Source organism: Hemitrygon akajei, chromosome 7 (genome assembly GCF_048418815.1).
Source record: "Hemitrygon akajei chromosome 7, sHemAka1.3, whole genome shotgun sequence".
Lineage (NCBI taxonomy): Eukaryota > Metazoa > Chordata > Chondrichthyes > Myliobatiformes > Dasyatidae > Hemitrygon > Hemitrygon akajei.
Window position 1 is genome coordinate 54,166,503 of NC_133130.1, and position 14,505 is coordinate 54,181,007.

General features: G+C 39.5%; 1 protein-coding gene across 1 annotated transcript in view; it reads left to right on the forward strand.

The window, feature by feature from the left end:
* ints7 (integrator complex subunit 7) overlaps positions 1–14,505 on the forward strand; it is a 65,730-nt gene that overhangs the window by 22,559 nt on the left and 28,666 nt on the right. The window contains exons 9-10 of the mRNA XM_073050888.1: positions 8,754–8,885; positions 12,470–12,567. Coding sequence (XP_072906989.1) covers positions 8,754–8,885; positions 12,470–12,567 — 230 coding nt within the window. The remainder of the gene's footprint in view (positions 1–8,753; positions 8,886–12,469; positions 12,568–14,505) is intronic.

Below are 14,505 nucleotides of genomic sequence, written 5' to 3' on the forward strand. Positions count from 1 at the left end.
TATAAGATTTTTCAGTGCTCATTTATACTCCTGTGTTCTGATGAAGCCCTTAAACAATAGCCTAGGATGAAGCCCAGTATATCCATGGTAATATTTGATTGTGGCACAGTATACTATGGGTATCAATGAAAGTATGCTTTGGTCCTCGGCTTATTTGATTGTTGAACATATTACCGGATGCAAAGCAGTAGTCTGTAAAAACCTTTAAACTGCCCTGCCATTCATCAAGATCATGGCTGATCGTCGACCTCTGCTATTTTTCTTCATTCTTTTAAGACTGCAAAATTGATTGGTTTCTGTCTATGGTAGAGAATTCTGAAGTTTGCTTTCATCAGACTAGTGAAATTGCTCCTTTACTCAGTCCAATATATCCATGCCTTTATTCTTAAACTGTGCTTCTTGATTCCAGATTCTTCACTCAAGGGAAGCATCCTGGCCTGTCAAGCCCTCTATGTTTCAATGAGATCTCTTCTAATTTTACTAAATTCTAAAGAATACAATATCAGCCAAATACGTCACTTGTATAGCTATCCTGTCATCCCTGGAAGGAGTCTGGTGCACAAACCCTATAGCATATACATCCTCTATTAGGTCAAGAAACCAAAAACTGTACACAAAACTCCAGCTGTATCTAATTGCAGTGATATATCTTTGTTTCTGCTGGTGAGCCCAGGAATAGAAAGATAGGTCAAGTGAATATGTGGCTAAGAGTTGGTGCAGGGAAGCAGGGATTCAGGTTCTTGGATCATTGGGATCTCTTCTGGGTAGAGGTGATCTGTACATGAAGGATAGGTACACTTGAACCGATATCTTTGTCGGGAAATATGTGCACCAACTGAAATGTGTACACCTATTAATCAGGATAGCTGTGCTTACAGTAAAAGGGCAGATAGAATCACTACTTTGAATTACACCTATTTCAACACACAGCTTCACAGGCTGGACAGATGAAGTAAGGGCATGGATTGCTTATAGAGACTGGCATATTGTGGCCATAACAGAAATGTAGTTGTGAGAAGGGCAGGTCTGGCAGCTCATTGTTCCAGGATACTGATGCTTTAGGCATGTCAGAGTAACGGGTAGGAGTGGAGGAGGTGTTGCCTGTTTAATGGGGGGGGGGGGAACATAACAGCAATAAACAGAATATATTCTTGAGGGATCATTTAATGAGGCTAAGTTTAAACTATAGTTGCAGGGGAATGGGAACCAGGGTGCCAAAACAGATAGTGGAGAGATTGTGGAGGCAGATGTTCGTAAAAACCTCAGACAGAATCAGGAATCAAAAGGTTGAGCTTGGTAGGACTAATGTTCTGAGCTGTGTATATTTTGATCCAAGAAGTATTGTAGGAAAGCAGATGAGCTCAGGGCATGGATCCATACATGGAATTATGTTATTATATTCATTAGTGAGGCTTTGTTGCAGGAGGGGCAGGACCGGCAGCTCAATGTTCCGGGACAGAGCGGGAAGGATTAAATGGGGAGGGGTAGCGTTACAAGTCAGGGAAAATGTCACAATAGGCAATAGGTGCAGGAGTAGGCCATTTGGCCCTTCGAGCCTGCACCGCCATTCGGTATGATCATGGCTGATCATCCAACTCAGAACCCTGTACCTGCTGATGGATGGAACTGAGAAACAAGGAAGGTGTGACTATGTTAATAGGGCTATATTATAGACCATCCAACAGTCCATAGCATTTAGAGCAACAAATTTGTAGGGAGATCACAGACTATTGCAGGAAACGTAAGGTTGTTATAGTAGGTGATTTTAAATTTCCACATACTAACTGCGATTCCCATACTCTAAAAGGACTAGATGGTATAGGGTTTGTCAAATTGTTCTGGAAAGTTTCCTTAATCAGTGCATAGGAATCCCAACAAGAGTGTGCAATACTTGATCTCCTGTTACAGAAAGAGACAGGGCAGATGACAGAAGTTGTGTAGGGGAACACTTTGCCATGATCATAAAGCATTAGTTTTAAAGTAAATATTGAAAAGGATAGGTCTGGTCTGCAGATTGTGATTCTAAATTGGAGAAGGGCCATTGATGGTATCAGAAAGGATCTGGCAAGTGTGGATGGGGATGGGCTTTTTTCAGGCAAAGGTGTACTTGGTAAGAGGGAAGCCTTCAAAAGTGAAATTTTGAGAGTACAAAGCTTGTATGTGCCTGTTAGAAAAAAAAAGGTAAAGATGACAGGTTTAGGGAACCTTGGTTTCAAGGGATATTGTAGCCCTGGTTATGAAACAAAGGGAGGTGTATAGCAGGTATAGACAGTTAGGAACAAATGAGGTACTTCAAGTGTATAAGAAATGCAAGAGAGCACAAAAGAAGGCATGGTTTTGCCCTAGCAGACAAGGTGAAAGAGAATCCTAAGAGATTGTACAGATATGTTAAGAGCAAAAGGATTGCAAGGGACAAAATTGGTCCTTTGGAAGATCTGAATTGTAATAAATGCATAGAACCAAAAGAGATGGCGGAGATCTTAAATTGATTTTTTGCATCTGTATTTACTCAGGAGATGGACACAGAATCTATAGAAGTGAGGCAAACCAACAGTGAGGTCATGGACCCTATACAGATTACAGAGGAGGAGGTATTTGCTGTCTTGAGGCAAATTAGGGTGGATAAATCCCCAGGGCCTGACAATGTGTTCTCTTGGACCCTGTGGGAGGCAAGTACAGAAATTGCAGCTGCCCTAACAGAGATATTTAAGTAATCCTTAGCAATAGGTTGTGGTACTGGATGATTGGAAGATCTCTAATGTTGTTCCTCTGTTCAAGAAAAGCTCTAAAAACAAACCAGGAAATTATAGGTCATGGAGCCTGACATCAGTAGTGGGAAAGTATTCTCAGGTACTGGTTATGTAAGTATTTGGGTAAACCTGGACTGATTAGGATCGTAGATAGGATAGACAAAGGAGAATCGGTTGATGTTGTGTTCTTGGATTTTCAGAAGGCCTTGGACAAGGTGCCACACACGGGGCTGCTTAACAAGTTATTAGCCTGTGGTATTACAGGAAAGATTCTAGCATGGATAAAACAGTGATTGATTGGCAGGAGGCAAAGAGTGGGAATAAAGGAAGCTTTTTCTGGCTGACTGGTGGTGTTCCACAGGAGTCTGTCTTGGGACCAATTCTTTTTACGTTATATGTCAATGATTGGGTGATGGAATTGTTGGTTTTGTTGCACAGTTTGCAGACGATATGAAAATAGGTGGATAGGCAAGTTGTTTTCAGGAAGTAGAGAGGCTACAGAAGGACTTAGATTAGAATAGGCAAAGAAATGGCAGATGAAATACAGTATTGGGAAGTGTATGGTCATGCACTTTGATAGAAGAAATGAAAGGGTTGACTATTTTCTAAATGGAAAAAAAAAACTGGGTACAAAGTGTAACCCAGGTTAATTAAACCTAAAGGTGTAATGTTAGAAAGCTCCACCTGCAGAGGGATGAAAACGAATTTTACAGACTTTTTTTTTGAAAAAGAGAATTTGAAAAAATCGCTATGCAAGAACGAGGCGTGGTTGATGCAGGCATGGATAAGGAGAGAAACACAGCAGTGATTAGAAGCTGAAGACATGAACTGTTAAGAGTGGAGTTAGTAGTGAGTATCTTTACCCTACTAACTTGAAAACCTCAGGGTGAAACCCCTGGAGTAGAGGCAATAGCAATAAAATATTTATTGAAACTAGTGCTGTAACAGGCAGCAGCTTTAATGAGACAATATTGGTAGAGACGAGTGTCCAAGATCCCTACCATGTAGTTGGGAATTAGTTATGTAAAATCATACCAAGGGATTTGGTCAAGTTTTTTGACTTACCGTGGATGATAAACTATTTCTTTACAATGAACCAAGAAAGAAGATGGCAAGCTAGCCAAGAGTTGACGAACCAGTACAACAGGACCGAAATGTGTAATGATGCAGAGGATTTAATATGGTTGGATGTATAAATTTATTTTCATTCCAAGAATCCAAATTTGATTTTCTGCAAGAATGGATTATTTTTGCGAAGACTTTGATAAGTTACTGAAAGAGATATACTTTGTTTAAAAGCTGTGATGTTGGAGAATTGTCATGAAAGGAGTTGAACAGTAGATATATAATTTTTGAATTTGAATTTATACTTGTAGATATACTGCCAGGAACTGAAACTGAAGTTAACTATAATACTTAAGAATAGAAATTATATTTGGTTTTCTAACTAACTAGGGATAAGTAAAAAGGAAAGTTTAGTCTGTAAGCTTCTAAATAGGGAATAACAAACACTAGATCAAATTAGTTAGAGAAATTAGAGTAATAAAGGAATCTCACTGATTCTTATTTAAAAGGAATTTGTTTTGGTTTGATATCTAAGATTTCAAACCTAAACAGAATATTGGAATTTTGAATTGTTCTTGCTCACGTAAATATTTTGTACATATTGTATTCTTATAAGCAAAACTTATCTCGAGAAGTCTGTGGTTTCCATTTATTGCCTCCTTCCGATACCTAGAATCTTCTGATAGCCTACTAGCACCTAGTGTAGTACTGTGTAGTTTGATTTTCTCAAGGAGTGCAGCGACTTGTCAAATGCGAAAAGACTGGTGCTACACAGGTATTACAAAAGTGACTTGGGAGTCCTTGTGCAGGATTCCCTAAAGGCTAATTTGCAGGTTGAGTCTGTGGTGAGGAAGGCAAATGCAATGTTAGCATTCATTTCAAGAGGACTAGAATATAAAAGTAAGGATGTAATGCTGAGATTTTATAAAGCACTAGTGTGTCCTGACTTGGAGTATTGTGAATAAGTTTAGGCCCCTTATCTCAGAAAGGATGTACTGAAACTGGAAGGGTTCAAAGGAAGTTCATAAAAATGATTCCAGGACTCAGTGGCTTGTCATATGAAGAGCGTTTGATGGCTCTGAGCCTGTATTCATTGCAATTCAGAAGAATGAGGGATGACCTCATTGAAACCTATCTGATGGTGAAAGGCCTTGATAGAGTGGATGTGGAGAGGATGTTTCCGATGGTGAGAGAGTCTAAGACCAGAGGGGACAGCCTCAGAATAGAGGGGCATCCTTTTAGAATGGAGATATGAGGAATTTCTTTAGCCTAGGAATGGTGAATCTGTGGAATTCTTTGCCACAGGCAGCTGTGGAAGCTGAGTCTTTATGTATATTTAAGGTAGAGGTTGAGAGATTCTTGACTAGTCAGGACATGAAGGGATACGGGGAGAAAACAGGAGATTGGGGCTAAGAGGAAAATTGGATCAGCCATGATGAAATGGTGGAGCAGACACGATGGGCCAAATAGCCTTATTCTGCTCCCACATCTTATAATCTTATGATTAGGGATAGTCAGCATTGGTTTGTGCATGATAGGTCATGTTTAACTAATCATATAGAGTTTTTTGAAAAAGTTATGAGGGAAGTTGAAGGCAAGGCAGTGAATGTTGTCTACATGGACTTTAGCAAGGCAATTGACAAGGTCCCGCATGGGAAATTGTTCATGAAGGTTCAGTTGCTTGGCATTCAAGATGTGGTAGTAAATTGGATTGGATATTGGCATTGTGGGAGAAGTCAAAGAGTGGTAATAGATGGTTGCCTCTCAAACTGGAGACTTGTGACAATGGAGTGCCTCAGGGATTGATGTTGGGTCCGTTCTTACTTATCATCTATATCAATAATCTGGATGATAATGTGGTTAACTGGATCAGCATATTTGCGGGTGACACCAAGATTGGGTGTGTACTTGACAGTGAGGAAGACTATTAGAGCTTGCAGTGGGATCTGGACCAGCTGGAAAAGTGGGCTGAAAAATGGCAGATAGAATTTAATGCAGACAAGTACGAGGTGTTGCACTTTGGTAGGAGCAACCAGGGTAGGTCTTACATGGTGAATGGTAGGACACAGAGAAGTGCAATAGAACAGAGGAATCTGGGAATACAGGTCATTGAAAGTGACGTGAAGAAAGCTTTTGGCACATTGGCCTTCATAGATCGAGGTATTGATTACAAGAGATTGGATGTGAAATTGAAGTTGTGTAAGACGTTGGCGAGACCTAGTTTGGAGTATTGTGTGTAGTTTTGGTCACCTACCTACAGGAAAGATGTAAGTAAGGTTGAAAGAGTACAGAGAAAATATACAAGGATGTTGCTGGGACTGGAGGACCCGAGTTATAAGGTAAGATTGAATAGGTTAGGACTGTATTCCTTGGAATGTAGAAGATTGAGAGGAGAATGGATAGAAGTATACAAAATTATGAGGGGCATAGATAGGGTAAATTCAAGCAGGATTTTCCCACCAAGGTTGGGTGGAACTACAACTGGGAGTCAAAGGAGAGTCTTCTTCACTCAGAGGGTCTTGAGAGTATGGAACAATCTACCAGTGCAGGTGGTGTATTTGAGTTTGATTTCAACGTTTAAGAGAAGTTTGGATAGGTACTAGGATGGCATGAGTATGAAAGGTTATGGTCCTGATGCTGATTGATGGGTTTAGGCCACTTAAGTGGTTTGTGGAGAACTTAGAAAAAAGAAGTAGGTGGTCACCTTGATTGGACTATATAGTAATCCTGGAGAAGAGTCTCAGCCCAAAACATTGACTGTTTATTCATTTCCATAGAAGCTACCTGACTGCTGAGTTCCTCCAGTAGTGTGTGTGTGTGTGTGTGCAGCATTTGCAGCATCTAAAGAATTTCTTTTGTACTAAGAGTGTAAAGAGTTTGGATGGGGCAGAATTTTTGCAGTACATACATGAGTTTCTTTGTATAATATATAGAGAAACCTAATTAGAAAAGAATAATACTGGGCCTCCTCCTAGGAAATGAAGCGGGTCAAATAACTGATGTATCCAGTGACCAGAGTTCTATCTCTATTAACATCGTTGTGGAAGAAGATGCAACAGGCCTACAAGTTAAAGTACAACTGAAGCAGGGCCAACTTTGAGGGTATTCGGCAGGATCTAGCTGGGGTCAACTGGTGGAATCTACTTAAAGGCAGATAAAAGGAGCTAGTGCATTCCTGGCATATATGACGAATAAACTATTCTCGGGCTTCCAGCTGGGGACAGATATCGATTATAACTGCCGTTTTGATACTTGTAGCCAGCTAGAAGCCCAGCAAGAGTTTATTATTTAAAGGCAAGCTACCAATTGGCAAGTGGGAAGTTTTCAAAAGTCATATAAAGGGCAGCATGTTCCCGTTAAGGGTTAAGAGTAAACATACCACGTTCAGTGAACCCTGATTGATGAGAGATATCAAGGCTTTGATCAGGAAAGTGAAGGAAATGTACATCACTTTTAGACAAATAAATCATTTTAAGAGGAAGCATAAGACAAATTATGAGGACAAAAAGAGGGTATGAAGTGGATTTGGCAGGCTGGGCTAAAGAGGTTCTTTAGTTATATTAACAGTAAAAGGGTGACTAGGGAGAGATTAGGTCCTCCTAAAGACCGTTAAGAATGCCTATTAGAGCGTCAGTTCTGCCACTGTATGGGTTTCCTCCAGGTGCTCCAGTTTCTTCCCACAGTCCAGAGGTGTACAGGCTAGCTGGTTAACTCGACACATGGGTGCAATTGGACAGTTCAGGCTGATCGGGCCAGAAGAGCGTGATACTGTGCTGTATCTCTAAATAAAATGAAATATGCATATTATGAGGAAGGTGGTACTTGTAGCCTTGAAACACATTAAGATGGGTAATTCCCCAGAGCCTGACCAGCTGCACCTCGGAATTTCATGGAAGTTTATTAAAACATAACGATTGTAGATAAGGTGGATCGTTATCGTCTCTTCCCCAGTTTTGTGGAGTCTAGAACTAGAGGGCTCAGATACAAGATAAGTGGCGAAGGATTTAAAAGAGGCCTAAGAGACAACCTCTTCACACAGAGGGTAATGAACACCTGTCATGAGCTGCCAGAGGAAGTTAGAGCTGGGTACAGTTGCAGCATTTAAGAGAGGCATTTGGATAGGTACATGGAGGGGTCCGGCGTGGAAAGTTATAGGCCAAATTCAGGCAATTGAGACTACCATGGTGGATGCTGTGGTCAGTGTGGACCATTTAGGCTGATGGGCCTGTTTCCATATTCTATTACTCTAACTCCTGTACACAGATGCCCTTGTAAAAAAGACTAATGTACCACTTGCCTTCCTAATTGCTGCTGCATATGCACGTGTATATCAAACGCATCCAAATCTCTGAGCATAAACACAATATGCACTCCAAGATGGATAATTTCTTTATGTTCCATCTGTTATGTTCATATCCATTCCATAAGCCATGGAAACCACTTTACATCCACCAGCATACCTGAAGTTATTTGTGGTAATATTATTTTGTGTTATGTGTGTGATTTATAGGTACTGTGTTGTGCACCTTGTTCCGGAGGAAGGTTATCTCATTTGGCGGTATATATGTACTGTATATGGTTGAATGGCAATAAACGTGAACTTGAGGTTGCTGCATAATGCATGTTTTTTTATGTTTTTCACACAAAGTTCTGGAGATCCTTTATTGTCTTGAGGATAATTACGGATATTTACCACATTTCTTTCAAAATATTTTTATCAAGAATTCTGTCCAGCTGTATGTTGATAAAATATTGTAAGTGGTAATTTAGTTTGGGTTTAATCAAATATTTGTTTCTGGGATTCAGGTGACCTAAATCACTCTCATTTTAATTATTTTATTCTTTGATGTAAATACATTATTTGCCTGCCTGGTTTGTATGTTGTTGATGGAAATATGCATGTCGGTAATGCTGTTTATATTTCTCCTTATTTAAAAGGAAGTACGACGACTCCAGCACATTCTGACGACCTGATAAAACTTGCGCAAGAGTGCAGTTACCATAGCAACTGTGCTATTGCAGCTCATGGTGTTACTGTTCTAACAAACATTGCATCCTGCTTAGAAAAAGGTAACCTAGAAAAGATCAATGCTATCCTTTATACTTATTTTTGATGGCAATGATTTTGAGTTCTTTGTTATAAATCTAGATTTCTTTTGCATCTGTGAAACAATGAGAACATTATACCTCCTCTTCCTTCATGGAATTAACTCTTGAGTAGGCCCTGGAATTCATTTTAAAACCACTAAAAATCTATTAATAAATAAGGGAATCTAAATAACGGTGGTTTATAATGGAAAGAACCTACTATTAATGTGCCATATATAAAAACATTTTCACCATTGGAAGTTGACTACATCACAATCCAAATTTTGTCTAATGATTGGGAAAAAGGAAGGAAATAATTCATGAGTACTGGAAGCCAAATTGAACTGTGAAGGCTTATACACAATGTTATAATGCATATTATGTTATAATGCATATTCTGTTTCTACTGCTAAAGTAATATAAATTTACCATCAACTGAAGTATCATTCTTCCAAACAATAAAAGGGCTTTAATGGTAGTCACCATTTTAGCATTATTTCATTATTCATAGGAATCGACTCTTCAGCCCGCCATCTCTGTGTTGACCATCAGTACCCATCTATTGTTACTCCATTTTACAGCGTCTGCCCAGATGAAATGTGTGCTAGGCACTTCTTAAATGCTGTCTGTTTCTCCCTCTATCATCATCTTGGCCAGAGTGTTGCAGATTTTAGTACCCTCTGGTGGGGAGGGGGAAAGTATTTGCATCAGGTTCTTTTTAAGTATTCTATCTGGTTACTTTAACTCATGCCCTCTGATACAGGCCAGTTAGCCCCCCCCCCCCCCTCCCCACCCGCCAATGCTGCCTCTTGGAAAACAAATCCAGGCTATACTTCAGCTCTCATGGCAGAAACTCTAACTTCAGGCAACATCCTGCTGAATCTCCTCCAATTTTTTTTTGACAAATTGATAAAAGGAAACTATGGGCAGATGTATCCCTAACAACCATATATTTAAATATCCTATCACGGAGAATGTTTAAATTTCTAGCTCAGTGAGTCACTGGCACTCAAGACACTATAAATAAACCTGGACTAGTATAGTGCCAATAATAGAAATGTGCTTAATTGCCCACTCTATCCTTATTTTAAAATACAGCATTTGTTATGGCGGAAAGGGAAAATTGATTTCCTCTAGCTTTTTATGTAAAATATTTCATTTTAGCTTTAAAATATTAAACAATTTTTTTTAAAAAAACCATGTCCTCCCTTTATATTCCATTTAAAACATTTTCAATATTTGGTTTACAATTCACCATGTGCTTTTGCTTCCAATATAATTTTCACTGCATTGTGATTCCATTATTTTACAGAATGTTTATTTTGAGATATGTCTTCAACTTGTGCCCAAGTTTGTAAATTCCACATTTACTTATAAATGCTTTGATTTTGATTCAGAAATTGCATTTTTTAATTAAAGGAATTATAACCTCATCTTTAAGAAAACTAAAGTGACTGGGTATGGATATAGTTGAGTAACTCTAGACATGGAGGAGGCACAAACAAACAAAGTGGAAACGCCAGCATTAACCATAGGAAGGGTACAATCAAATCAGGTTTGATCTGAGTTTGAAAATCAAAATTAAAAAAAGGTGGAGATGCTGAAAATCTGAAATAAAAACAAAATGCTGACGTTTCAAGCTTGAGATCTTTTACCAGATCTGTGATTGATGATGGATCTTCACTCTGTCATAATTTTTTCAAAGCCCGAAATCTGGTTTGTTAGTAACATTGGTAGCTTCCTAATATTTTGGTGGCCCCTTCTGTGCAAGATGATACGCAGGCTCTGGGAATGGTCATAAAAGCTATAATTTATGACTCAATGCAGTATTCTCATATCATTGATGTTCTTAAATTTTCAAGCCGTGGTTTGGAATTCTTGTGCTGTAGGGTGAGGGTTAAATGGAGAATGCCTTGAACAATCAGTCGATTATTGGGTAGACTTTTGTTTTTGCAATTCCTTTTTTTATAAGACATTGATTTGGCAGAATGTGATTGTAGGATAGGGTGCTGAAATTTGTCCAGAATGTAATAAATATTGAGATAGGTAATCAGAATACTGGAATTCTAACCAGCAAGATGGAAGCTCACCTTGATGGATACTGCATTATTGTTATAGAGATGTGCTGTGTAGTATTTTAGAGACTGCATTGTAGAAAATGAACGTCTATTGAAAAATGAACAGGTAAATAAGTTTAAGTAAAATGACATTTGAATACTGTAACTGAATTGTGTCTGAGGCACTATTCCCAAATGTGCAAATTAACCATTACATCACTATTGCATAATATTTTATTGTTATTTAAAGTAACCATTTTTTAAATATCCATAACTTTTCCCATAATGTCCACCATTTCCAACAGGATCCCATCACCGAGCACATCTTTCCCTCCCCCCTCCCCACCCCACTTTCTGCAGGAATCGCTCCCTATGCAACTCCCTTTTCTTTTCATCCTCCCCACCGATCTCCCTCCTGGCAGTTATCCTTGCAAGTGGAACAAGTGCTACACCTACCCCTACACCACCTCCCTCACCACCATTCAGGGCCCCAAACATTCCTTTCAGGTGAGGCGACACTTCATCTGTGAGTCTGTTGGGGTCACCTACTGTGTCCGGTGCTCCAAGTGTGGCCTCTTCTATATCAGTGAGACTGCTTCGCTGAGCACCTACGTTCTGTCCGCCAGAAAAAGCGGGTTCTCCCAGTGACCACCCATTTTAATTTCCCTTCCTATTGGCATTCTGACATGTCAATCCATGGCCTGCTTTACTGTCACAATGAAATCACATTCAGGTTGGAGGAGCAACACCTTGTAATCCATCTGGGTAGCCTCCAACATAATGGCATGAACATTGATTTTTCAAACTTCTGGTAATGGCCACGCACCCGCTTCACCATTCCCCATCCCCTTTTCCCACTCTCACCTTATTCTCATCTGAGCTCCTTGCCTGCACTCTGGTGCTCCTCCCTCTTTATTCTTCCATGTCTATCTGTCCTATTAGATTCCCCCTTCTCCAGCCCTGTGTCTCTTTCATCAATTTCCTAGCTCTTTACTTAACCCCTTCCCCTCCCATTTTCACTATCACCTTGCATTTCTCCCCACCTTCTGACTCCTCATCTCCCCCCCCCCACCCCCCCAGTCCGGCTGAAGGGTTTTAGCCCGAAACATTGACCATACTCTTTTCCATAGATGCTGCCTGGCCAGCTGAGTTCCTGCAGCATTTTGTGTTGCATTATCATACACTGGTCATATTATAAAATACGATAACTTTGGCATTTTGCCTGTAACCTATTTCCTCAGCAAAGTCAAATCAATTTCTGTACAGGAATATTTAATAGGCTTTTTTCCCCTATTTTGTTTAAATGGCTCTATTTTGAAGGAAGAGATCTTATGAGCAGAATTAGCCCAACCTGCTTTGCCCCAGTCTTCGCAATAGCAGCCTTATTGCAGCCTAGGATGTCGCAAGAGAATGAAATGCATGACAGCTGAACAAAATTGCAATAGCGAGATCATGTTTTCACACCCACACAGTTTTTAAATTATGCTTGGAATTTTTTTCACTTTGTAGATTATTTGGGTTTGGAACAAGATGCAGTCTTTGCTCTGGAATCCCTCCTTGTTCTTTGTAGCCAGGAAAGTAACATAGGAGCACAGAACGCTTTAAAGGTAAGGAACAGGATCTGCTTATAGGTGAATTGTTTTATCATAGGTGGGTTATTTTTGTCCTCGCAGTACTGTTTGTAATGACAATGACATCTGTTTCAGTTATACAAGGTGTTGTGCAGAATCACAGTGGTAATAGTACAGAAGGCTATTTTGCTTATTGAGATTAGCAGCCCACCTAGTCTCACTTAGTACCGTCATCCCATTGCCTTGCAAATTCTTTCTTGTGAATATTTATTCAGATGCCTTTCCTGAATGCTAGTGTATTTCAGACTCGTGCTACTGGCAGCTTAAAAATAACATTCTCATGTCATCTAGTTCTTTATCCAATCATCAATCTCTGTCCCATGGTTCTTATTCTCCTGACTAACCTACACTGTTTATGCCCTTCATAATTTTAAATTCCTCTGGAATCTCCTCACAGCATCATCCATTCCAAGAATAATATCTACAGGTTCAATTGATCCACTTAGTCTTAAATCTCAAGTCTTTTTCCAGTTTGTGGATTTTATTTTACGAAGGGATTTCCTTTTATTTTGCCGTAGCAGCCTTTTCGTTGTGCATTGCTTGGCCTGATTGACTGCTGATAATAAGGATAACTAATATTGCTTACCCTACCTTACAAAAGGGCAACTTGCCTTCAGCAAAACTATTTAAATTGAAATTTCAATAAAAATAAATACACTGTCAAATTTTAAGGTTAGTGGATTCTTGTCAAGCACTCATTCACGCTTAGTAATATTATCTGCCTTAATCATATCTGAATCATGGCGTATTAATAGACTGGAAAGCAATCTGGAGCCTAGGTGAGAAGAATGCTCAAGATTGAGAATGTTTCCTCTGACATGAATTGATTTAGAGGTCAGAGATATTAAATATTTGTGGGGTGCTAGACTAATTTTTTAGTGTTTTGAACAGAAGTGATTCAGTTGCAAGGCAAAGCAACCTGCTGTGCAGTGATTCCATGAAAAACTACAGGAAGGAGAAAATGTGCAATATGGTGAGGATGTTGAAAGCAAGAAGAAATATTATTTTAACAAACTTACGCCCAAAGCTGGAGAAAGTGGGCTAGGTGTTTTGGATCAGTATTCTCCAAGGAGGTGGTCAGATGATAGTGAGATCAGTAAAGAAGGGATATGCTAATATTCCAGGGCATGTTGATATCAAGAGGAGAGAGATGTTTGTACTCTTGAGAACAGCAAGATGGATGCCATCATTCCTGGCTTACTGAGAGATGAAGACTGCTGTGGCATTAACAGAGGTCTTTGCATCGTCTTTAGCCACAAGTGAGGTTGCAGAAGACTTGAGAATATTGTTCCTCTGCTTAATAAAGGCAATAGTTATAAACCAGGAAATTCTAAGCTGGTGAGCATAAAGCTATTGAGTGTAAAATCAGTGCTAGAAAAATTATTGGAGAAGGTTCTTAGGGATAGTATCTACTTGCATCTGGAAAAGCAGACTTAAAGATAATCAGAATAACTTTTAGAGTTGAAGAGATCATGGCCTACAAACTTGTCTGAGTTTCCTGAGGAGTTGACAAAGATTATTGTCAAGGTGGGGTAGGGTAGTGGATGGGGGTCAACATGAACTTTTGTTAAGCACTCAACAAGGACTCTTATGTTATACCAATCCAGAAAATAAAAGTACATAGGATCCATGGAATTTAGTAGACCTGTTTGGCCATTGGGGATGGAAGATAATGGTGGAGGTCTGTGACCAGACATGTTCTACAAGGATTAATGATGGGATTTCTGTTATTTCTGATGTATATAAATGGCATGGCCAAAAGTGTGAGCTGAGTAACACGTTTCCAGATGAGGTGAAAAGCAGCAGATCTGTGAAGTATGAGAAAGGTTGTCACCAAGGGTTCAGCAGAATGTAGACCAATTGTAAATGTGGGCAGTGAAATGGTATTGGGGTTTAATCCAGACCAATGTGAGG